This window comes from Labeo rohita, chromosome 25 (assembly GCF_022985175.1).
Source record: "Labeo rohita strain BAU-BD-2019 chromosome 25, IGBB_LRoh.1.0, whole genome shotgun sequence".
Taxonomy (NCBI): Eukaryota; Metazoa; Chordata; class Actinopteri; order Cypriniformes; family Cyprinidae; genus Labeo; species Labeo rohita.
In genome coordinates this window covers 12,228,327-12,254,863 of record NC_066893.1, presented here as the reverse complement: position 1 = coordinate 12,254,863, position 26,537 = coordinate 12,228,327, and the positions used below count along the sequence as shown (strand labels likewise).

The following is a 26,537-nucleotide window of genomic DNA, read 5'->3' as shown; positions in this document are numbered from 1 at the left end:
AAACACTCCAGTCCCCATTTACTGTAATTGCATGGACAAAAAAAGTCCCTTTTAAAACATTCTCCCTTTGAGTCTCACAACATAAAAATACAAGTCATATGGGTGAGTAAATAATGACAAAATGTTCATTTTTACCGATCTTCTCTTAGGCCTATTTCCATCAATCTGCTTTAGTTTAAGAGGAAAAGCCAGGTGTGGGGAGATGATCAACAGACACATTCTTGTTTGAAATGCCATTGCATTTAATGATACATTTACTGTAAATAGCAGATGGTTCATTAAGCTGAATTTGCAACCAAAAGGGCTGAGAGGCCAAGATTACGGTGCACGCCTGTGTGTAAATGTGTATGCATGCATTTATGTATGTGTGTGTGTGTGCCATCCTGGCTGGACTCCATCCATATTTCATGACTGATAAAGGTTTCGGTAGCTGTGTACACTTTCCAAAGAGCCATGCAGCCATTTTGCCATATTCCACTGCAATATGCTCCAGATGTGGCTTGTGGCTAATGCGAAAAAAGAAATCATTTTGCGATTTTCCATAATACCATTTTGCAATTTAAGGTTTGTTGTCGCACCTTTCCTGCCCCCTCAAACTACCTTTCTTCTTCGCTCTGACCTTCTCTCCTTCTAAGTAAAGGAATGACCAAATGTCATCCTGTTTATTTGAGTAAAGCTGTAGTCAACGACATCACAGGAGACCTTAAGCCCATGTGAACTCCACTGGACTGCTGGACTCCTCAAACCGCTCAAGTGACTTTGTGTCCATCTCTACCCGTCAGCCAATGAGAGATGAGCAGATTCCAGACTGCTCATCTGCCAAAAACCATCCTTCAAACTGTCAGCTGCTGTCACAACAAACTTACAAAAAACAGCAAATCAAAAGTATCGCTGAGGTTATCATTTGACACAACTTGCCCTGAAAATTTGATGGCACTAAATACATGCCTTATTTTAAGTGCATATTTCATTTAGCAGTATGTACAAAAAGGGTGTGTGTGTGTACAAATACAGAGAGAAAAAAAAGACAGATCACAGATGGAATAACAGACAAACAGACAGATGTAAAAACGTAAACATTCAAATGTAAATATGTAAACAAAAATGTAAATAACAAATAAATACAAATACAACGTAAGTCGAATACGTATTGGTTGCTGTTGATGTAATAATAGATAGAACAGATAATGAATATGACATTTCTCCAAAACAAAAACAGTCTTGTTTCAGCTTCAGACGTAAAATCATTTGCTCAGTAAATGAATTACAGCGTCTATACAAAGGAAAACAAAAGATCTGCCTTTACTGCGGCTATTTCTTCTTATTGCTGCATATAAGGGCTATTCAAGATGACCATTCAAATTAATGAAGGAAAACAACATAAATAATTCCAGTCGGGTAATTAAAAAATTAAAAAATAATAACGCATACTCGCTATGCATTGATCTGTCACTTGATTTCAAGATTTGAAATCAACGGAAAAAGATGTGACATTTCATCTGGCATCAGATTGTAGATGTCACGGCTCATTATCGCACCTGCAGCGATCTAACTTGCGTTTTATTAACGATGCGGCAATATAATGTAAATATATGACTTACCAACGCCATATTTTTCATGTTCAGTCGGTATCCACATTTTTTCCGCGTCAAGTCAAAGAAAATGTGCTATAAAACAGGGCAATTACGGCGGATACTATCCATATTGTTGTTACACAGGGTTGCACTGTATTGTTCTGAGGGCAGAGCCACAGCAGCATCCCACATACACCACACTTCTCAGCCCTGAAGAAAAACACCATCGCCTCATGGGAGATGTAGGAAATGAATGAGAAAGATTGGGTGGAGAACTACAACACCCAGTAGCCGCATACACAGCGGCGGTTTAACTCTGATTGGTCAATGCGTCATTCACCGGGTCACGTGATTGGGGGAAAAATCATGGCTGCTCCGATGCACAACACTAATTTGACAGGTTGGTGAACCGAATTATTAATATTGGCAGATATTTTAATGTTATATTGACTTATTTGCTTTTATATTTAATGCTTAAATATGTATCACGTTATATTTTGATTTTCCTAAACATGTCCGTAAACTACGGCGACTAACGTTAGCTATTGCGAAGTTAAAGCTGCAAAACAAAAAAATAACTACCGTAATGCAAGTCTGTCGTGGCTTTTCATGATGCCTTTTTTATAATAACTTGTTCTATTTTATTACTCGAACTCGTAATGGTCAAAGCTGGTTTAAACTTGTTTTTGCAAAGCTGGTTTTTAGCTGGTCTACGTGGTCTTCCAGTTGGAAGCAGCCAAAACAAGCAAAACTGAAGGGAAAAAACATCTAAAACCAGCTGGTTTTAGCTGGTCTCCCAGCTGGTTTCCCAGCCTGACCAGCTAAGGAAGTGGCCAAAACCTCTGTAAAACCAGCCTGCTGACCAGCTAAGACCAGGTTGGATGACCAGCTAAAACCAGCCAACCAGCTGTTTTATTGTATTTTTATTTTTTTCAGCAGGGACACCAGCTTAATCAGTCCAGCTAAAACCAACAGACCATATTAGACTAGTTTAAGCTGTTTTTCCTTAGCCAGGAGTGGGTGCCTAGAGTGCAAAGTTTGTTGATGTGGATCAGGGTTGCCAGGTTTTCACAACAAAATCCACCCTGTTGCTACTCAAAACTATCCCAATAGTGTTCTGGGGGAAAAAATACATGTTTTTTGTTAGGGTTCCCCTGATAAACTCGTATTTCAGGGGCTAAATATGACGTTATTGTTGTCGCTTCAACCCGTGACAACAGTGTTAAAGTAGCCCAATTCTGCAGGAAAACCGTGGACTTGGCAACACTGATATGGATAAACTATCTTCTAATAAGGTGATCACTGACATTTTAATCTGTCAATGCAAAAGCTCGTTTCAAAAAGAGACAAACAAATAGCACTTAGGAGTACAAATGCATCAGGTTTTTTAATGGATAACCTCTGGTTTACATGAGTCACACCGTCATTTTGTGTGAATCAGCTGCTTGTTTGTGTGAAAACTGGACATCTTGTGAGGCAGTGGGATGTACGAGACAAGGTTTTCTCACTAGCTGGAGTACTTCAGTCTGCATTAATGACTCAGTGGCTTTAGACATTTTAAACACAAAGCCATTTGTGCATTATATTTTATTAAATGTGTGAATATTGTGTTTTTTCTCATTGTCAGCTAAGCAGGATTGTATACTAGAGCCGCTTTGTTTCCCCGAGCACCTGTGTGGTAGCGCTTCTCTCGCCTCCTCCAGCGATGGCCGTCCAGTGACCTGTGCGCTCTGTTCAGACTCTTTTCCCGCTTCTGAAAAAGACCAGCTTCTCAAGCACATGGTGTTGGATCACAAGCTGGTTATTGCTGATGTCAAACTCATCGCAGACTTTCCACGGTGAAAATTCACATGATTTGTAACCTGTCTCAGTGTTTTTTTTAATGAGATGTTCATCAGGAACAATACAAATAACACAAAATGATGAAAAAGCTGTAATCGTTTTGTTGCAGGTACATATTGTACTGGAAGAAACGGTTTACAGAACAGCCCATCACAGATTTCTGCAGTGTTATCAAGACCAACTCTGAAGGTCCTGTAGGTAAGACATATTTGGGCTGAACAACTTTGTGTTTACATTTCATTATGTTAGTTAATTGACATAGAATTCACAATACTAATACTAAAATTAATTTGAATGTACACTACCAGTCAAAAGTTTTTAAACAGTAGATTTTTAATGTTTTTTTTTTAAAGTTCTGCTCACCTAGCCTGCATGTATTTGACCCAGAGTACAACAAAACAGTTCAGTTTTGAAATATTTTTACTATTTAAAATAACTGTTTTCTATTTGAAGATATTGTAAAATGTAGTTTATTCCTGTGATTTCAAAATTAATATTTAGCATCATTACTTCAGTCACATGATCCTTCAGAAATCATTCTAATAATTTCATTTGCTGCTCAAAAAGCATTTATTATTATTATTATTATTATTATTATTATGTTGAAAACAACTGAGTAGAATTTTTTCAGGTTTCTTTGATGAATAGAAAGTTCACAAGAACAGCATTTATCTGAAATAGAAATGTTTTGTAACATTGTGTGACTTGGGTTATAAATTACATATTGGTGATAATCTAACATTAGTTTACCATAGTTGTTTATAGATTCAAGGCCACAGATCATGGTTGTTATTGTTAACTAAAGATATAAAAATGTTGTTATTTGAAATGAAGCTGAAATTGTGAGATTACATAAGATCACATAAGTTGAAACACATAAATATAAAAATTAGAAATCTTGTCTTGGCAATTAAATGAACTACAATAAGTTTAAGTTGCAACTTGCAACACTAAATTTAAAATAATAATAATAATAATTTACATTTAGTCATTTAGTAGATTTTTTATTTAGTAAATAAAAATAAAAATAAGTAGATAGAATAGAAAAAGAATAGAGAATGCTAGTGTTAGAAGGCCAGTTTTTAAAATAAAAATAAAAACGTTAAGAGGGTTGAGTTGTTAGAATAAAAACTGTTAGAGTCAACTTTTTAATAAAAAAAATAAAAACAAGTAGATAGAATAAAAAGAACTGAGAATGCTAGTGTTAGAAGGCCAGTTTTTAAATAAAAATAAAAACACGTAGATAGAAAAAAGATAGAAAAAGAATAGAGAATGCTAGCTAGTGTTGGAATGCCAATTTTTTAAAATAAAAATAAAAACAAGTAAATAGAAAGAAAAAGAACAGAGTATGCTATTGTTAGAGGGTCATATTTAAATAAAAATAAGAACACATAGATAGAATTGAAATAGAATAGAGAATGAAAGTGTTAGAGGGTCACGTTTTTTTAGAATAAATAACAAGAAAATAAGTAGATAGAACAGAAACAGAATAAAGGACGCTAGTGTTAGAGGGTCATTTTTTAGACTAAATAAAAAGAAAAAAGATAGAAAAAGAATAGAGAATGCTAGCTAGTCTTAAATAAAAAAGTAAATAGAATAGAAAAAGAATAGACAATGCTAGTGTTAGATTGTTTTTTAAAATAAAAACAAATAGATAGATTAGAATAGAAAAAGAATAGAGAATGCTAGTGTGAGAAGGCCAATAATTTTTTTAAAATAAAAATAAAAAAATAATTATGTTAGAGGGTCAATTTTTTTAATTAAAAAATAAACCAATAGATGGAATAAAAAAAGAACAGAGAATACTAGAGGGTCATGTTTAAATAAAAATAAAAACATTTAGATAGAATAGAAATAGAATAGAGAATGCTAGTGTTAGAGGATCAATTTTTTTAAATAAAAATAAAAACAAGCAGATAGAATAAAAAAGAATAGAGAATGCTATTGTTAGAGGGTCATGTTTAAATAAAAATAAAAACAAGTAGATAGAATAGAAAAAGAATAGAGAATGCTAGTGTGAGAAGGCCAATTTTTTAAATAAAAAGAAAGTTAGAGAGGAGTTGTTAGAATAAAACATTTTAGAGAGTCAATTTTTTAATAAATATAAAAACAAGTAGTTAGAATAGAAATAGAATAGAGAACACTAATGTTAGAAGGTCATTTTTTTAATAAAAAGAAAAACAAATAGTTAGAATAGAAATAGAATAGAGAGTGCAAGTGTTAGAGGCAGAAAGTAAGTAGATAGAATAGAGTTTTCTAGTTAGAAAGCCAATTTTTGAAATTAAAATAAAAACATTAGAGGGTTGAGTTGTTAGAATAAAAAATTTTAGAGGGTCAATTTTTGTAATTAAAAAATAAAAACAAGTAGATAGAATAAAAAAATAGAAAACGCTATTGTTAGAGGGTCATGTTTAAATAAAAGTAAAAACACGTAGATAGAATAGAAAAAGAATAGAAAATGCTAGTGCGAGAAGGACAATTTTTAAAATAAAAATAAAAACAAGTAGATAGAATAGAAAAAGAATAGAGAATGCTAGTGTAAGAGGGCCAGTTTTTAAAATAAAAATAAAAACGTTAGAGGGTTGTTAGAATAAAACATTTTAGAGGGTCTGTTTTTTAAAAAGAAAAACAAATAGTTAGAATAGAAATAGAATAGAGAGTGCAAGTGTTAGAGGCAGAAAACAAGTAGATAGAATAGAGTTTTCTAGTGTTAAAAGGTCAAATGTAGATGGAAGAGATGTGTTTTAGCCATTTCTTGAAGACGGCTAAGGACTTTAATTACTAAAAAGCTGTTTTGTGTTGTTTTAGAACAACAAGAGCATTACTTCCTATTATGTGACGCCCTGCCAGAAGACAGGATCCTTAGGGAGCAGCTACAACAGAGACGACTGGTGAGTGTCCATAAAAAGACAATAACCCGCAACGGTCAGGTTAGAAGTGCTGCTCTGGGATCAGCTCCCATCCTGTGCGACATTAGGTTATGAGTTTTAAAAACTGATTCAATAGCAGCACAACCTACAATCAAATTAATATGCAGAAAACCTGGAATATGAGTAACACCGTCATAAGAGAAGACATTTTCTCTTTTGAAATAGTATTTTTTTTTAACTAAAATTGTAAATTAAAAAAGGAATATTTTTATTATAAGCTTTAGCTTATTATATTTATTTTTATAAATTAATTTTTATTTATATATTATTATAAAATTTGTATTATTATTATAAAACAAAGGCCTTTTGTTTACCAAACTAAAGATGATTGGATTATGAAAATATTATTTATAAATATTGATGTAATAATAGTAGTATGTATTTTCATATGTAATAAAAATGGTTTTGAAAAGATTTTTTCTGTAATAATAATTATTTCATTATTAATCTTTTTTTTTTTTTACCCACAAATCCTATTATGTCAGATAGGAAATGTCGTTTTATAGATCAAAAATGTTATTGAGAGAATATTTTGAATTTTTAAGTATAAAGCATTTTTTTTTTAATTAAATTAAATTTGGTTTAATTAAACTGCTGAAATAAAAACAGCTGACAAAAAATAATAATAATAAAATAAAATATATATATATATATATATTATTATTAAAATTTAATAATAAAATTCTGGGTTGCCAGAAATTCCACAATGGTTACATACCTAGAAGTACTGACGAAATAATTAATCCAGTGTTCAATGAGAAGCCCAAACCCCACTCTCCCCCCCAACCCAGATTGATATTGCAGAGATATTATGAGTCAACATTATCATCTCACACACATTTCATCTGAGGCAAAAATCTGCGATTGTGGTTGCTAGGCAACCAGCGTTCTCAGCACCTCTGCAGTGGGCTCTGCAGTGTGGCGACCAGCTGTTTAACAGTGCAGCTGTGACCTTTCTCAATCATTCGGTGACACGCTGCACGTTGATGAAACTCGAGCTGAGAGGATTAGCACTGTTTATTAAACACAAATCATTCGCAGATTGCGTCTGGGATAATTATCGATGATTATGGCAATCGAACAGCGGGTTTTCAGAAAACGCAGAATGATAAAAACACGCCACACTGAGATTCATACCAATTATAAATATTGTTTATAGACTCAAAACAATTGTGTAACTACATTTATAATGTGTACTCCAGTGATGTCTTACTATGCTAAATAAGTCTGTAATGAAGTTTGATATATTTTGATAGGAGGAAGTGCTGGACCAGCAGCAAAAAGAGAGGGACGATACAACATTTCACCGTGCATGTATGTTCTGCAATGAGGAGTTTACTGGAAACAGGTGATCAACAACTGTCATTCGCATTGACAACTCATTTCTGATGAACTCTAATTCTAGAATCAGTACATTTCATTTCAAATATCTTGATGTCAAATTGTTCACCCAAAAATTAAACTTCTGTCATTAATTACTCACCCTTGTGTTGTTCCAAACCCATAAGATCTTCAACGCAAATTAAGATATTTTTGATGAAATCCAAGAGCCTTCCAACCTTTCTGGGCCTTGAACGTGTCAGTTGTGTTGCTGTCTATGCAGGGTCAGAAAGTTCTTGGATTTCATCAAAAATATCTTAATTTGTGTTCTGAAGATGAATGACGGTCTTACGGGTTTGGAACGACATGAGGGTGAGTAATTCATGACAGAAATTTCATTTTTGGGTGAACTATTTTTTTTAAATAAAAATAAGATTTTTACATTATAAATAAAATATTTTTACATTTATAAAAAAATATATTAATTTTAAGTTATCAATTATATATAAAGTTATAATTACTTTATATATAATATATATACACTACCAGTCAAAAGTTTTTGGACAGTAAGATTTTTAATGTTTTTTAAAGAAGCATGTATTGATCCAAAGTACAGCAAAAACAGTAAACATTTTTAATGTTTTTACTTTTTACAAGAACTATTTTCTATTTGAATATATTTTAAAATGTAATTTATTCCTGAGATTTCAAAGCTGATTTTTTTTGCATCATTACTCCAGTCACATGATCTTACAGGAATCATTCTAATATTCTGATTTACTGCTCAAAAAAACGTTTATTACTATTATGATGTTAAAAACAGCTAAGCAGAATTTTTAAGGTTTCTTTGATTAATAGAAAATTCAGAACAACGTTTATCTGAAATAGAAACCTTTTGTAACATTATAAATGTATGTATCATCACTTTGATCAGTTTAAAGCATCCTTGCTAAATAAAAATATTAATTTTGCTTTTGAATGGTATAGTGTATAATATTACAAAAGCTTTTTCTGTCAGATAAATGTTGATCTTTTGATCTTTCTATTCATCAGATAATCCTGAAAAGATAATCTCGACTGTTTTAAATATTAATAATAATAATAATAATATAAAATGTTTCTTGAACAGCAAATCAGCATAGTAGAATGATTTCTGAAGGATCATGTGACACTGAAGCCTGGAGTAATGATGCTGAAATTTCAGCTTTGATCACAGGAATAAATTACATTTAAAAATATATTCAAATAGAAATCTGTTATTTTAAATAGTAAAAAATATTTTACAATATTACAGCTTTTGATGTATTTTGGATCAAATAAATGCATGCTTGGTTAGCAGAAGAGACTTAAAAAACATAAAAATTCTTTTCAAAAACTTTTGACTGGTAGTGTATATAATATTAAATAATACATCTCGATTCATTTTCTAATTTATAATAAATTTGATATGGGACATTTACAAGGCCATGCAGTTCAATTTGCAAAGGGTATCGATTTCAAACTCTAAGTTATACCAAGGTGAAGACATTACTCATGAATATTAATTAGCTCATTTGACTGAAGGCCTAGACAGATTACCTTGTGTCAGAGTAAACTCAATTCATATTCATGAATACAGTTTTGACAATATAGTGACGTCACAAGCCACCCATCTTCAGCTCTCCGCTCTGACACTTCTCTAGATAATCTAGACTATTTTTGCTTTATTATTTTATGATGTGTGTTTTTAAACTCACAGTAGCAATCAGCACTCCATATATGTAAGTTTAAAGTGCTGTATTTCTTCACTGTGGTGTTACTGCAGGTCTTCACTGCTGAATCACATGGCTAAAGAACACTCTTTCAGCATCGGCCTGCCTGACAACATCGTCTACTGCAACGAGTTCCTCGACACTCTGGAGTGGAAATTGGAGAAGTGAGTGTTTAAGATTACAGTACTGCTACAATGCTACAAATCTATCAGATAGATGGATATACATGTAGATTTACAGATATGTAGTATTAAATAGTATATTAAATATTGTGTACTATTATATAATACATTCTGCATGCAATACTACACTAGATAGATGATGGATAGATAGATAGATAAATAAATAGATTTTTTTACTATTACTTCTTAAAAATATTTTATAAATGGCCAAACCATTGAAAAAAATAAAAATGGAGATAGTGAAGGTATGAGCACCCTCTTTTGGTGTTTGTGGGTATTGCATTAATCCCAAATCAACAAAAAAGGTTAGTTTTTGGGTTAGTGACAAATAAATAGAAGATGCAAAAATAGAACAGTTGTAAATATGTAACATTTTTCTATACATTTTTAAATCCTTTACCTGAAAATACTTTAATTCATTAGTATTTTTCAAGCTAATTTTTTGGACCATTTTCACACATAATGTTTTCTCATTTTTAAGCATGATGATTTCAATAACTAAAACTATTATCACTCTGTTATTATTTTTATATAGCATGCAGTGTCTGTACTGTGAGAAGACATTCAGGGACAAAACCACCTTGAAAGATCACATGAGAAAAAAGCAGCATCGACGAATAAACGCCAGAAACTACAACTACGATCGCTTCTATGTCATCAATTACTTGGTATGCCCATGTGCTGGTTTGTATGTTTCTCTTCTGATTAAATAAAAACAATATTTCGCCCTGTTTACACTATTGTGCTGTTGTAATATCGCAGGAGCTGGGGAAGACATGGGAGGAGGTGCAGTCTGAAGATGACAGGGAGCTCTTTGAAGATGAAGATGAGTAAGGCCTTTATATTTATACTCTGAAGATCACATTTTAAGTTTTACTCTCTTTTGTGATGTACAGTATTTTGCACTTTCTGCAGCGATTGGTCAGATTGGCAGGCTCATCCGGTGTGTGCCGTGTGCCTGTTTTGTGAGCAGCAAGCAGAGACGATGGAGAAAATTTACACACACATGGAGGTATATGATGTCGCTTAGAGGAAAATTATATTTTCATGTTTTCTATGCATTTTTACATCAGTGTTAATAATAACATGATTTTGTTCCTCCAGGAAACTCATGAATTTGACCTGCACAAATTAAAAACAGACTTAAGTGAGTATATTACAGAAAACTTTGACATGTTTTTGAGAAGAACCCATGACTACAAAGAGGGTCTTTAAAAAAAAGTAATGGTTTTTTAATCAATTCTCATTTCTACGGAACAGTATTGATTCTTAAATCCTAAGGATCGATTAGTCTAGCCTGTTTTCAGGTAATTAACGGAACACGTCGCATCCCAAAAAATCGCAATAGCCAAAGCTTTGTGCTTTGTTACTTTTGATATGAAATAAAGTCTCAGACTGCATACGATTTATTACAGTTTTCAAACAATAATGTCGTTTTGGCGCTGTTTAATGTGGAGTGACAGATCACTGTAGCACCTCAGTTCAAGAAAAGCAGCTTAAACTGAACGTGTCCTCCGCTTTAAAACCAGTTTCAGCACGAATAAACATGAATAAAATCTTAAGGTAGGTTAAAAGAAAGAATACTAAATACAAAATCTGTATCCTGTCTCATGTAATCGCTTAATCAGCGTTTCAACCGCGGAAAGAGGTCAATATAACCACTTGTAAACAATGTCACGTGATGTCACATTTACCTCAGAAAAAAACATTTGTGGCTATAAACTCATTAGTCAGCTGGAAAAATGATCTTTAAAGAGCAGCATTTTGCTAAATATATGCACGAGATAACATTCATCATTATAATTTTAGTGAATGAATCCGTTATTGAATAAATAACGTTTTATGACGACCACCATTTAAATGTTTCAAAAACGAATTGGAGTAGAAAAATAATTATGTAATTGTAACTTTATTATTATAAAAACCTAATTAAGTGTAATTTAAGAATTTGTATGTAAATCAATTAACTGATTTCCATACAAATTCTTAAATTACACTCAATGAAGTTTTTATAATAATAAAGTCAATTGTAACCTTCATTATAGTAAAGTAGTACCAACTGCTGTATATTTTACAGCATTAGTTGGGAGATTACTTATTTATATATATATATATATATATATATGTATGTATATATATGCAAGTAATCTCCCAACTATATATATATATATATATATATGTGTGTGTGTGTGTGTGTGTGTGACCCTGGACCACAAAACCAGTCATAAGTGTCAATTTTTCAAAATTGAGCTTTATACATCATCTGAAAGCTGAATAAATAAGCTTTCCATCGATGTATGATTTGTTAGGATAGAACAATTTCAATATATGGAATCTGATGGATCAAAAAAATCAAAATATTGAGAAAATCGCCTTTAAAGTTTTCCAAATTAAGTTCTTTGCAATACATATTACTAATCAAAAATTAAGTTTTCATATATTTACAGTAGGAAATTTACAAAATATCTTCATGGAACATGATCTTTACTTAATTTCCTAATGATTTTTTGCATAAAAGAAAAAACTATAATTTTGACCCACACAATGTATTTTTGGCTATTGCTACAAATATACAACCCAGCGACTTTTGGTTTTGTGGTCAGTGGTTCTCAACCCGCGGAATAAAATTGAATCGTAAATCAAATAGAGTTGAAAGCTTGTGAGTCAGAATCGAATCAAATTGAATCATGAAATTTGTATCAAAACCCATTCCTAGTCTTTAATGTCATATGTGTTGTTTGTCCAGGCCTGAAGTTTTACCAGCAAGTGAAACTAGTGAATTACATCCGGCGTGAGCTTCACCAGTGCCGCTGTTATTGCTGTCAGGAGAACTTTGAAACCAAAGAGGAACTAGTGCAACACCTGGTTAATACAGGTCATGTGATGCAGCTGCCTGAGGTCTCGCACTGGGATCAACCGCAGTAAGTACTTCACATGACCCTTTTTTTTTTGTTAAAAATTATTCAGTTGAGTTTCCATCTGGACAATTAAAAATAAATTTATATTTATTTTTTAGTTATATTATTTTATTACATGTTTTATTATGCTAAATATTAGACTTAATAAACATTGTAGAATTGAAATGAACTATTAGGCCTATCTGTAATTTAACAACTAAATCCTTTTAAATATTCTGTAGACTTTGGGTATGGAAGCCCATCTCCGCTACTGAATTTAAAAAAATGTAAAAATGTTATTGTGAATTTTTTTTTTTTTTTTTAATCTTACAGTTCGGACCATTTTTTCTCAGAATTGCATAATATAAACTCACAATTGCAAGTTATAAAGTCAGAATTGCGTGATATAAACTTGCACTTGTGAGTTTATATCTCCCAATTCTGACTTTATAACTCACAATTCTTACTTTTTACTCAGAATTGTGAAATAAGTCCAATTTTGAGGTAAAAAAGACTGTGTTCTCAGAGTGGAAAATTTATATCTTACAATTCTGACTTAATAACAAAACAAAAAGTTTTTAAAATATAATATTCTGTTTTTCCAGATACTACTTTCCTACATACGAGAACGACGCTCTTCTTACCGCTCTGTCGGACAGTGAGAGCGAATCTGAGGGTCCATATCCCATCTCTGAAGTTCCTGTTATTGCTGAAGACATTTCAAACCTTAAGGTTATAAAACAGACCAGTGTGCTTAATAAACTTCTCAAAGACAGGGGCGGCTCCAACTGACGACGAGGAACACCCAGAGAATTCTGTTCCCGTTGTTTTCAGTGTGAAAATTAACCATATGTTGAGATTAATGAAGTGACTCTTTATTTCTATTAATGTGGGTTTATGAAAACACAGTCAAATAAACTTTATTTATACAAGTATGCCATACGCTAATCATTGGAAATACCTAATTGAAAGGATGTGACTGAAAATAACATTTTGGTTGGGAAATTTTGGCTGATATGGCATATCGACATTGTAAATATTAACGTTTGTTTTAATAAAGATACTGTCAGAGCAGTCTACACACAACACATTCCCACTATAAGCAAACTGTCATATTAATACATAGGTCTATTAACACTAATAATGCTAAATTATTAGGAATACCCAGAAGAAAGTTAAAAACAAGGTCAAGAATGGGAATATTAAATCAAAATATAGTGGAAGTTACAGTCTCTGTATTTTTAGTTACAAAATACTGATTTATATATTAGAATACAGTTTCATATTCTTTTTAATATACACTATATCTAATGTGTGTTTTAATATGTGTATAAATTTTTATTGTCCAGTCACATTAGTGAAGAAAAACAAGTGTGTATAGTCAATAACGTGATAAGGAATGAAGCTCACACAAAAGTTACTTTCAAACCAAGCAGGTTTTTTTTGGAAGCCTATGGCGTTTTAGTACAACGGCATTTTAGTGCCACGTAAGAAAAATCTTAAGATTACGAGATTAAAGGCTTAATATTTTGAGGAAAAAGACAAAATTACGAAATTTAAGTCATAGCAATTAAGAATAAAGTTTACATATTTCAAAAATCAAGTTGAAATTATGAGAACAAAGTCGAAATATTTCAAGAATAAAGAAAAATTTTGAAAATAAAGTCAAAATATTTGGAAAAAGTCGAAATTACGAGAATAAAGGTTTTCTTAAGAATACAGTCAAAATATTTTGAGAATAAAGTAAAACTTACAAGAATAAAGTTAAAATATTTCAAGAAAAATTGAAATTACGAGAATAGTCAGAATTGCAAAAATAAAGTCAAAATATTTCAAGAATAAAGTTGAAATTAGAAGAAAAAAGTCAAAATTGCAAGAATAAAGTAGAAATATTTTGAGAATAAAATCAAAATTATTATTATTATAATTATTATTCAAAAGTCAAAATATTAAAAAAAATAAAGTAGTCAAAAAAAAATTATGGGAATAAAGTAGAAATATTTCAAGAATAAACAAAAATTACAGATATTAAGTTGAAATATTTCAAGAATAAAGTAGAAATTATGAGAAACTTTAAATTGCAACAATAAAGTCAGAATATTTTGAGTATAAAGTACAAAAGACAAGAATAAAGTAGAAATATTTTGAGAATAAAGTCGAAATTACTATATAAGGTCGAAATTGCTAAAGTCGAAATGTTTCGAGAATAAAGTCGAAATTACTAGATAAAGTTGAAATGTTTCGAAAATAAAGTAGAAATTACTAAAGTTGAATGTTTCAAGAATAAAGTCGAAATTACTAAAGTCTAAATGTTTCAAGAATAAAGTCGAAATTACTAGATAAAGTTGAAATGTTTTGAGAATAAATTCAAAATTACTAAAGTCTAAATGTTTCGAGAATAAAGTCGGAATTACTAAAGTCGAAATGTTTCAAGAATGAAGTCAAAATTACTAGATAGTAAAAATGTTTCGAAAATAAAGTCGAAATTACTAGACTAGTCAAAATGTTTCAAGAATAAAGTCAAAATTACTAGATAAAGTCGAAATGTTTCAAAAATAAAGTCAAAATTACTAGATAAAGTCAAAATATTTTGAAAATAAAGTTGAAATTTCTAGATAAAGTTGAAACGTCTCGAAAATAAAGTCAAAATTACGATATAATTTTGAGTGTATAGCCTATATTGCACATGCAAATGGCTCAGATTGGGAGCACCCAGAGAAAAGTTTCAGCTTTTAAATTCTGTCAGTTTTATAGCTGAACATAATATGTCTTACAATAATGTATTTTTCATGCTCTTTAATGTGGCATGACAGATCACTGTATTCGCTTCAGTATTAAGCGTCAGAGTTTTGAGTTTATATTTGTTTATATCTCACAGTTCTGAGAAAAAAAGTCAGTTTGTATCATGCAATTCTGAGAATAAAAGAACTATGAGATAAAAACATTGCAATAACCTTTATTTAATCAGTGGCAGAAATGGGCTTCCATAGTTTGCGGTTAGTCGGTGCGAAGTGAATCAGCGTAAACAACTTTACCAAGGGAAAACCTTTGCGTTCACATGTTTACGAAAATTCACAGAATAATTGGTAAATGTGATGGCACCTTTAGTTTCTGTCATTTATTTCATGTAATTAGAATATGAATTTAATAATAATCTACATTTATTTAATAGTATTAAATAGTTTTTTTTTTTATCCGTCAATGGGATAAAACAATTCCATACACAAGGTTGCAGTAAAAGAGCTACTCTTTTATTATCAAAATATGAAATTCATTCTCATGTCTGATTTCAAACACGCAAACAATCATTGAAATCATCCCAGCGTCATTCATACCGTTCACAGGTTCCTTAAAAAAAAAAAAAAAAAAAAAAAACCCACAAAGACCTCTTAGACCTTACATGTCTTAAATCAATCAATAAATATTGCATATTTTCACTAGGAGTAAATCCTCGTGTCTTTTGGTGAGGACTAGTCTTACATAAGGCACTTCAGAACATGTTACCACTAGTATAAACACTCAACCCAAACCGCTGTAAGTGCTAGCAACACACAAGATTAGTCAGATATACTTTGCTAAACAAGACCGGCCAAAGTGTACAAAATAGTATAAATTTATCAATGTATAAAGGGCAGTAGAAAAATCTTGTTTTGTATAAACAAATCAAATAAAATACATAAATACACTACTCCACTGGGCAGATCTTAATGTGTGGGTTATAGTGTTAAACAGACACTACGTCCATTGTATAAATGCCATATATAAGTCTGTGCTTTGTCTAGTGCAGTTAAGAAGAGGCACTGCAAAATGGCTGAGCTGGTAATGGGTTTCATGCCGTGTACAAATACTGAATTCAACAGTTTAGTGCTGATACAGTTAGAATCTGGAGTTTAGAAAGCTAATATAATAGTCATGAAAAAATGTTTATAATGAGTGTTAAAACGGCAGTGGGAGTTACATAATAATATAAGAAGGTAAAGCTGTAACAGCTCAAATGGTTAGCAGGTGCAATGCTGTTAGGCCCATCAGTAACTTACTGTAAGTGAATCTAATAAAAAATATAAATAAAAATAAAAATCCAGGCTATATTTTACCCTAATATCAAATGGAAATTATAATTTTGCATACAAATTTAAAGCCTATTTTGGGAAAATTATTTTAAAAATTATTTTCATGACAATTAAGAATAGAAGTTCACATTTATGTGATGATTCTCATTTTTACTGCAGTCATTTTCATATATGCTGAATAATTTTATGTAATATAAAAAGGATTTTAAGTCAAGAAATATTTTGCATTATGGTAGATATTTTTCATTATGTAACCAGAGGAATATTTTTTAGTGTTATACACAAAAATCCTGTAAATGTTGTATAATAAAACAATAATAATATAATTAATATAAAAATAACATAAATTTTAAATCAACCAAAACTTTCACATTATGGTAATTAGGGGTCACCAATTATCACCCTGGTCGATTATCGGCACCGATATTAAGCATTTCTATGGTTATCAGTATCTGTCATATTCAAAACCAATTTGCAAATAAATTAATTTAAAAGCATTTAAAGAATGTTTTGTCAGAGCCCTTGTTGTTCTTAATTTTGACATTCATTTTCATTTTTACACCAGACATATATATCGGTTCAAAATATTGGTTATCAGACTATTTGATCTGTAATAATCGGTATTGCATCGGCCCTAAAAAAACGTGTATTTCTTACTTTTGACATTAATTTATGTTTTTACACTAGACATATATATCATTCAAAATATAATTTGTCGGTCTACTTGATCTGTAATAATTGGTAGCGCATTGGCCCTGAAACACACAAATCATTTTTTTAATTTTGACATTAATTTTCATTTTCACACATATATATCAGTTCAGAATATCGGTTATCGGTCTACTTGATCTGTTATAATCGGTATCACATCAGCCATAAAAAACACATATAATTTCTTAATTGTGACATTAATTTTCTTTTTTACGCATATATATTGGTTCAAAATATTGGTTATTGGTCTAATTGATCTGTTATAATCTGTATCACATCGGCCGTGAAAAGCACATCATTTCTTAATTTTGACAATTTTCATTTTTACACATATATATCGGTTCAGAATACCGGTTATCAGTCTGCTTGATCTGTAATCGGTATCGCATGGCCCCTAAAAAACACAAATCATTTCTTCATTTCTTCATTTTCATTTTTACACATATTGGTTCAAAATATTGCTTATTGATCTGTTATAATCAGTATCTTTTCGGCCTTGAAAAACACATAATTTTTAAATTTTGACATTCATTTTCATTTTTACACATATATATCAGTTCAGAATATCGATAAACAGTCTACTTGATCTGTTATATATCGGTTCAAAATATTAGTTATAGGTTTACTTGATCTGTAATAATCGGTATCAGCCCTGAAAAACACATATCGGTCGACCCCTAATGTAATGACATTTTCGTTATGCAATCTCAGGGATTCTTTACTATAATAATTGTATATAATATAAAAATGTATTTAAAAAAAATACATTAAAAAATTTGCACTGCAGTAATGATTTTCTTTTACAAAAAAAGAATTGTAATAAGATAATGTAATTTTAAATTTTTTTTTTTTTCAAATTACAATAATGACAACTTTTCATTACGATAATAACAAGAAATATTTAATTGTCATTAAAATAATTTTTAAATGCAAAATATAATATCTGATGTTCATCTATCTTTTGATTTAGAGGTAATCTATAACCCAGAAATGTTGATTGGTTTAGTGAATAATGAATTTGTTTGCACACCAATATGACATTCTTATATAGAAGCTGGCCAATTTTTAGCTATTTTTTTCCATCATAAACACACACATGGAATCTTTTCACACCTGAGATTTTATAAACTGCTGTGCTGGTCAATACAACTCAAAGCTGCCGTAGGTGAGCGTCACCTAACCATGTCCAGATACAGCTCAGACCCGCTGCGACCGGCAGCTGCTTACAGTATCGTCACACTTTAGGTTCTATTCTATGATCTAACCAGTTTGAAACCTTGGCCCATATCCAGCACCGCAGGTGGGAACCACGTGAGTTTGATCCTTCGGAGCAGCCGAACGCAATATCCGCAAACCCAAAAGAGGTTCAACCCACCGCACCAGTGGGCGAGCTGAACCACAGGGTAAGTCAGACGTGGGAAGTAGAGTCTCCAGTGCCTGGTGACGTCGCTTTCAGTAGGCAGGTGAAGCGTGTAGTCGCTCCAGAGTCTGGATATGCCGTAGGCCGCTTGGACGGGACGCCCACGCTCAGACCACCGAACTATGCTGTCAGGGTTGCAGTTAAAATCAACCCATTGACAGGTGAAGTCCCCGAGCTGAGGCACATCCTGGACCTCTGGGTCTGTGGGACTAGAGAGCACTGCTCCTTGAACCGCTACATGAAGTCCCTCGATTTTCTGCACTTCCTTTACCCAGGGGAGTGAGTTGTCAGTGTCGAGAATAATGATGAGACGAGAACAGAATCCAGCGTTCTTTTCTCTCCAGAGCTGTACAATCTCATCTAGACGTAATACGTCTCCACCTGATTATATAAAAGGACAAAAAAAAGCCCTCTATAAGTATTTACCAGAGTTTGGCTGAATTGCATATGCACATTTTCTTTTTAATATATTTTAGGTAATAGAATGCACATTTTACTAATGTAAGTAAGTTAATGTTACAAAACACATGATATTCCTCTGCAAAATCAAGATAGATATAATTTATTTATTTATTTATTTTGCATTGTGACACTTTCTTTAATGGTCATTACCATAATGAAAAAAAAATATTCTCATTACCCTCATTTGAATTAAAAAAAAAAAAAAAAAAAAAAAAAGTGTTTATACATTATGGTTGTTTTTGTTGTAAGAGGCTTAATTCTAATATATTTAAAAAGCATAAAAACCGTTATTTTCAAATACCATTAGTATTAATTAGATTTCCTGTTATAGTAATGAGAATTGAAGGAAAATGCATTTTTTTTAAAGATGCTAAAAAAGTTAATTGGTCTAAATTAGAATTCACTTTCTATAAAATTCCATAAAATAAGATTTCATTTTCTTAAAAACTTAAAAAAATTCTTATTACTATCATTTGAATCAAAATATTTTTTCTTAAACTGCAAAGTATACTTTATGGTTGTATTTGCTGTAATGCATTTAATTTATGCTAATTCTAATACATATAACTATCGAAGTCCTAAGAGGCCATAGATGATGATTTTTCTTTCTTGTTTTATAATGATCACGACTTAATTTGCTCGTGATCTCAACATAAACTATTTTTCTCACAGTCGCAACAACATTTTCTCGTGATCGCGACTTAATATTTTCTTGCGATCTCAGCAGTTTTCTCGTTTCCACAACTTAATATTTTTTATGTGATCTCGCATTTTTATGTGATGACGCAAGTTGTTTTCTCACGATCATGACTTCACATTTTCTCATTATCGCAACTTAATATGTTCTCGTGATCTCAACATTATGAAAGTTGTTTTCTTGTTATCATGACTTAATATTTTTATGTGATCTCTAGATGACGAAAGTTCTCGTTATCACAACTTAATAATTTTGTGATTTCAACATGACGAAAGTTCTCTCGTTATTGCGACTTAATTTTTTTTATATGTAATCTCGACATGACTCAAGTTGTTTTCTTGTTATCACAACTTAATTATCTTGTGATCGACATGCAGAAACTGTTTTCTCGTGATCATGATTTAACATTTTTCTGACCACGACATGGCGAAAGTTGTTTTCTTATCATCCCAACTTAATTTTTTATGTGGTCTCAACATGACGAAAGTTGATTTCTCGTTAACACAACTTAATTATCTTGTGATCTCGACATGCAAAAGTTGTTTTCTTGTTATCGTGACTTAATATTTTCTTGTGATCTTGACCTGATGAAAGTTGTTTTCCCACTATCACGACTTAGTATTTTCTCGTGATTAACATAAGGGAAGATGTCTTCTCGTTATAACTTAATATTTTCTTGTGATCTCAACATAAAAGTTGTTTTCTCGTTATCATGACACTTTTCTCATAACCTCGACATAACGAAAGTTGTTCTATAAGTTACACAATTGTTCTCCAAGTTACAAAATTGCACCAACAGGTGGTAGTAAAGACTTGAATACAACTGATGGGGTGTTGTACACTGTATATCCACCTTAATGTATGAGTTTGGGACAGAGTAAGGACCTTTTTTGTGATTACTATAATTTGTGCAGTAAAGTTGCATTTGTTCCTATAGCAACAGTAGACTCACGAATCACTGTGTTTTAAAAATCAATCCCTGTAAAACAAACAAAAAGAAAAATTTTATGTCGAGATCGCAAGAAAATTAGGTTGTTAACAAGAAAACTTTGTCAAGATCGCAAGAAAATTAAGCTGTTTTAATGAGATAAATAAATGAGATGTTATGTTGAGATAACAAGAAAACAAAACGATCATAATCCAAGGCCTTTTAAGACTTCCGTATATAACAAAATGTAACATGAGATCTAACAGATGATTTTTCTTACAAATTCTATGATTTTTATTACTATAATACCATATCTTAATACAATTAAAAACACTTTTATGTTAGTGATTTTTTTTTAAATAAAATTAAAAGCATACATTAAGGCAAAAAAATAAAATATGATTCCCCTTTTTTGCATTACAGTAATGAGAATAGAGAATAGATCATTTTCATTTTCCATAAACAAAATAAATTTTGTAATTTCTCCTTTTTTATTTGGCATGAATGTTCTTGAGTCAGAACTTACGAGATTCACCCAGTTTCTGATGTATCTGTTTCTACAGGGAAAAAAGTTATGTAATGATTCTCCCACCTGCTAGAGCCCATTCTCCACTGCGGTGGGTGTGTCCGCTGTAATAGAGCACGTAGGTGTCGTGTCGTGGGCCGTCAGCCGTGTGGGCCTCCATGAATACACGGAGCTTGGCTCGCAGGGCTTCCAGACTCAAGCCGCTCGTGGAGTAATCACAACCGTAGGTCTCGATCATATGATGAGAGAAGAAGCGCTGCACATTGTTAAGCATCCCTGTGGAACGCAAGTTGAGCTCCTGCACATGAGCCGGGGGCAGGAGGGTGGGCTGACCATCTGGGCTGAGAGAACATGAGAGGATGAGTTAAAATACTGACCCTCTGTGTAAGTAATCAAGTACCTGAAGTATCCAAGTTACTGAAATGTGAGTGTACATGTTTCTAGTACCTGCAATAGTTGGTAGGAATCACCACAGCGTAGCCGACACAGGTTCCTCCGAGGCTGTTTCCCAGCTCGTGGAAGAGACCGTGGGCTAGTGACTCGATAGGCAGCACCAACAGAAACAAGGTAATAAACAGACTGTTGGACGACTGTAGAAGAAAACAATACATTCAGGAGCAAAGAAAATCATCATCATCATCTTATTAGAGTATTATTAGAGTATATTACATTTTTAAATGCTCATAATCAGATTACAATTACTTTTTTATGGATTGCATGATTAAATATTATTCACACAATGGCAGTAAATCACTCAGAACGTATTGAATATCCATAATTCGTTAAAAATTCTCTCTAAGTTTTCCTTTCTAAAAATCCTGTGACTATACTCACAATACAGAATGGCCATGTAAATGTCATGTAAATATATTTGCAAACCATGCTTCCGAATTTGGGTGAAATAAGTACCTCTAGACCATATATGAAACAAATAATTATGCAAGTTACTAAACACTGGTGATGCATAGCTGTGAAACACTATGTCGTCGTCATTAAATAAATGAATTATTTATTTTACATTTTTATGATTTAATTCACTGTTAGTTTTATCAAGCCACTGCAGTTCTTACATTAAGCACAGCTTGGTTTAATGTAATGTTTCATACATTTTATGATGTTGATCTAAAAAAAAAAAAAAAAAAAAAAAAAAAAAAAAAAAAAAGGAATACATTTCTCTTTGCTTTTCTCTATTTGGTACATTTAATAGCAAGTCTAAAACAAGTTAGATTAAAAAAGTACTCAGAATATATTACCTAAAATAAGTAAGATCTTTACACATTACATTACTAATATCAGATATATATATTTATATATGTGACCCTGGACCACAAAACCAGTCTTAAGTCGCTATTTGTAGCAATAGCCAAAAATACATTGTATGGGTCAAAATGATTGATTTTTCTATTATGGCAAAAATCATTAGGAAATTAAGCAAAGATCATGTTCCATTAAGATATTTTGTAAAATTCCTACTGTACATGTATGAAAACTTAATTTTTGATTACATTACATTGTTAATAACTTTATTTGGACAACTTTAAAGGCGATTTTCTCAATATTTTGATTTTTTTTTTTGCACCCTCAGATTCTACTACTAGCACTACTAGCCAAAAGTATTTGAACAATATTTTTTTTTAATGTTTTTTAAGGAAGTCTCACCAAGCCTGTATTTATTTGATCCAAAGTACAGCAAAAACAGTAAAATGTTGAAAGATTTTTACTATTTAATATAGCTGCTTTCTATTTGAATATGTTAAAATGTAATTTATTCCTGTGATTTCAAAGCTGAATTTTTAGCATCATTACTCCAGTCACATGATCCATCAGAAATCATTCTAATATTTTGATTTCCTGCTCAAAAACATTTATTATTATTATAATTATTATGTTAAAAACAGCTGAGTAGAACGTTTTCAGGTTTCTTTGATGAATAGAAAGTTTAGAAGAACAGCAATTATCTGAAATATAAAATAATGTCTTTATCATCACTTTTGATCGATTTAAAGCATCTTTGCTAAATAAAAGTATTAATTTCTATACTGAACAGCAGATCAGTATATAAGAATGATTTCTGAAGGATCATGTGACACTGATAACTGGAGTAGTGATGCTGAAAATTTAGCTCTGATCACAGGAATAAATTACATTTGAAAATATATTCAAATAGAAAGCAGTTATTTTAAATAGTAAAAATATTTCAAAATTGAACTGTTTTTGCTGTACTTTGGATCAAATAAATGCAGGCTTGGTGAGCAGAGGAGACTTAAAAAAAACCATAAAAAATCTGATTGTTCAAAAACTTTTGACTGGTAGTGTATTAAACTGATCAAACATTCTTAAAGAGCAAATCAGCACATTAGTATGATTTATGAAGGATCACGTGACACTGAAGACTGGAGTAATGATACTAAAAATTCAGGTTATATTTATAGAATACATTAAAATTAATTAAAAAGTAATAAAATAGAAAACCACTATTTATAACATTTATATAACAAAAATGCATTATCACTTATTAATACTTGAAAAAGCAAATCAAAGTCATGTGGTGAAACCAATATGCAGGATAAATAACCATAAAACAGGAAATTATATCATATAGATGACTCTTGTAAACCCTCATGACTGTAATTTGACCTTCTTTTTATGGGTGGTTTAAGTTGCACATCATCATGCGGTGTGACCTCCAAAAAAAAATAAATAAATATTGCAATATTCATGAAAAATTAATTTTAGGTTAGTAAAAAAATAAATATGTGAATAAAATCAACCTTAAAATATTTTTAAAAGTTTTTGAAAGAAATAACGCTCACTCACATGTTTTCAAGGTGTAAGCAAATGTCTAAACTTCTCTTGAAAAGTGTATAAATGTTTTTCAAAACCATATGAAACCACCATGTACACATGAACAAAATTTCTAAGAACTAAGAAAGATTTTGACAGAAAGCCTTACCTGCCAACCGAGAGCCCCGAGTATGATGGTGGACATCAGGCTGAAGAGCACCAGGCGCTTCGATATGAGACAGAAGTGCCGCATCCCCTTAGATGCCATGATCCTGTCCAGCTCTCCAACCTCGGACGTGTGCATCATGCACATCCTCTGACAGTCACTCAGCTTGCTGTGAAACCCCCACAGCGTGACGAGAAAAACCAGGTGGCAGATGATCCAGAAAATAGCAGATCCTGAAAGACCCGGGATGAGCAGATACCACTGATTCAGATCTGTCATCTTCAGAGAAGCCATGACCAAAAACATCACCTCTATCACAACCAGAGGAAGAAGCGTCAAGCGTCTCCACAGGCCTCTTCTCAGCAGGAGCGGCGACCAGCGTTCGGTGACCGAAAGTCCGCTGAAGTAGATATCCAAAAATGGTTCACAGACAAGGCGGCTGAAGAAGCAAGACAAGGCGAAGGGGTTGGTGGACACTCCTAAAGACTCCTGGAAGAAGAACGCAGCAACAAACGAGAAGAAAACCAGGTTTCCGACGGCCAAGAAGGACTTCATCCGCAAATCCACGATTAGAGCACCCAAAGCCAGTGTCAGAACCACAAGGCTTAAGGATTTATCCCCAACCAGGGTTGTGCGGGCCACAATGAAGCCTGTGAGCTCCAAAGCCTCCCTTGAGGTAAGAAAAGCGGGTTGATGTCGGGTATAACCGCACATTCTTCCAACCAAAGCCCATAGGAATCGTATCACGATGCTCGCTATTAACATATAGTTGGCCACCTGCTCTTTAACATTGAGCTCTTTGGACGGGACGTTGATGAAGCACAGCAAACCCAGAAGGAAACCAAACCACAGATGCAGCAGAAATAGGCTGACGCTCTCCATGCCGAAGTAATAATGGAGAATGCTGGCTATCCCAAGAACGAAGAGACCCAAAATTAAAATGACCAAGATAATAGTGGCATCGCTTTTCTCCCATTGGACATAAAACGCCAGGTAAATAGCCACCAGGGAGTTTAAGCTAGACAGGTAACCGAGGTACCGAATGGACGACCACATGTTGACCCCTTCGTTGACTTCGTCCAGTCGGGTCATCGCAGCGTGGAGAAAGTGGCTCAAGCAATACTTGAGCAGTTTGCACATGGTTGCAGAGTTAAAACTCGCAGAAACACTTGCAGACTCAACGTCGCGAGTGACGTAATGTATACGTCACAACAGGAACAATTATTCCCTACATAACGATTCAGCAAAAAGGATGTAAGAACAGCATGTTGTAGGGTGGTTGTGAGGTAAATCTAAAACGAAACCGTTTCTAGAGACATTATCGTGCAAACGTTAGAGTAGCATCTACAATGAAACACTGGATTGTAAATATCCACCTGTTACTGCTGAATGAGCCAAACTGTTCAACTCAAGGTCATGACTGAAACTGAGGCGTTAACTACATGTGCAGATTTTAAACTTGTAAGAAGTTATTTAATAAGAGTACATATTAGAGTTGAGGAGTTTTCATGTGCTGTCAGTCTGATTTTGTCGAGCAGATTCCAGTGCGTTTACCGGCATAAGAAAGTTGATAGAATGTGTTGCTTCAGTTCACGACGAGAGTAACATCGATCAAATCAAGCGAGAAGAAGCACACCAGTAGATACACGAGTCATTGGTTGTTGTCGTTCATAGGAAAACAACTAAAACTGAAAATTAATCGCAGAATATCCCGAACCATCGCCTAAACTTCTCTCAGCGTCCGCCATGTTTGCACATCGGTAATCCGCTACGGAATCCCTGAAAGGACAAACGAAGTTTTAGTGAAACGGGACCACTGATATTTATGGCAAAAATACTGAACATTTTCTTTTATATGAAGTTTATGTAGGCTATATAAGAGTTTTTGTTTTTAAAACATCTCAAGTCGATATTTATTTGAGTAAAAATACAGTAACAAAAGTAGTATTGTAAAATATTATTATGATTAAAAATAGCTGTTTTCTATTTTACTATATTTTAAAATAGAATTTATTCTTGTGATGACAAAGCTGAATTTTCAGCATCATTACTCCAGTCTTCAGTGTTACATGATCCTTCAGAAAGCATTCTAATATGCTGATTTGCTAATATACTATACTATCCTATACTACTTAATTAAACTAATTATACTAATACGAACTATAATCCATTCTATCTTTTCATTATGTATAAATGTAATGCTTCTTTGCAGAAAAATTATATATATATATATATGTGTGTGTGTGTGTGTGTGACCCTGGACCACAAAACCAGTCA

General features: G+C 32.3%; 3 protein-coding genes across 3 annotated transcripts in view; 1 reads left to right on the top strand and 2 right to left on the bottom strand.

The window, feature by feature from the left end:
- Positions 1 to 1,790, bottom strand: part of dock4 (dedicator of cytokinesis 4) — a 97,346-nt gene extending 95,556 nt beyond the window's left edge. Inside the window, exon 1 of the mRNA XM_051100211.1 lies at positions 1,602 to 1,790. Coding sequence (XP_050956168.1) covers positions 1,602 to 1,638 — 37 coding nt within the window. The 5' untranslated portion in view covers positions 1,639 to 1,790. The remainder of the gene's footprint in view (positions 1 to 1,601) is intronic.
- Positions 1,791 to 1,917: 127 nt separating this feature from the next.
- znf277 (zinc finger protein 277) lies at positions 1,918 to 14,821 on the top strand. Its single transcript, XM_051100240.1, has 12 exons — positions 1,918 to 1,974; positions 3,202 to 3,412; positions 3,526 to 3,614; positions 6,225 to 6,307; positions 7,603 to 7,694; positions 9,471 to 9,581; positions 10,135 to 10,267; positions 10,362 to 10,429; positions 10,515 to 10,611; positions 10,704 to 10,746; positions 12,346 to 12,520; positions 13,102 to 14,821. The coding sequence occupies exons 1-12, from the start codon at positions 1,941 to 1,943 to the stop codon at positions 13,286 to 13,288; spliced, it is 1,323 nt and encodes a 440-aa protein (XP_050956197.1). The 5' UTR covers positions 1,918 to 1,940; the 3' UTR covers positions 13,289 to 14,821.
- A 1,182-nt stretch (positions 14,822 to 16,003) lies between these two features.
- On the bottom strand, positions 16,004 to 26,015 carry tmem168b (transmembrane protein 168b). Its single transcript, XM_051100222.1, has 4 exons — positions 24,264 to 26,015; positions 21,758 to 21,900; positions 21,377 to 21,651; positions 16,004 to 19,078 (listed from the first exon to the last, which is right to left on the bottom strand). Exons 1-4 carry the CDS (start codon positions 25,398 to 25,400, stop codon positions 18,531 to 18,533), a joined length of 2,103 nt encoding a protein of 700 aa, XP_050956179.1. The 5' UTR covers positions 25,401 to 26,015; the 3' UTR covers positions 16,004 to 18,530.
- Positions 26,016 to 26,537: the final 522 nt, after the last annotated feature.

Coding starts and splice junctions, on each gene's coding strand:
- znf277 (XM_051100240.1), top strand. CDS start 1,941: ATGGCTGCTCCGATGCACAACACTAATTTGACAG. Junction 10,268..10,361: donor TCTATGTCATCAATTACTTG/GTATGCCCATGT, acceptor GTAATATCGCAG/GAGCTGGGGAAGACATGGGA. Junction 10,612..10,703: donor AAATTTACACACACATGGAG/GTATATGATGTC, acceptor TTGTTCCTCCAG/GAAACTCATGAATTTGACCT.
- tmem168b (XM_051100222.1), bottom strand. CDS start 25,400: ATGTGCAAACTGCTCAAGTATTGCTTGAGCCACTTTCTCCACGCTGCG. Junction 21,652..21,757: donor ATTCCTACCAACTATTGCAG/GTACTAGAAACA, acceptor ATGTTCTCTCAG/CCCAGATGGTCAGCCCACCC. Junction 19,079..21,376: donor TGGAGAATGGGCTCTAGCAG/GTGGGAGAATCA, acceptor TTATATAATCAG/GTGGAGACGTATTACGTCTA.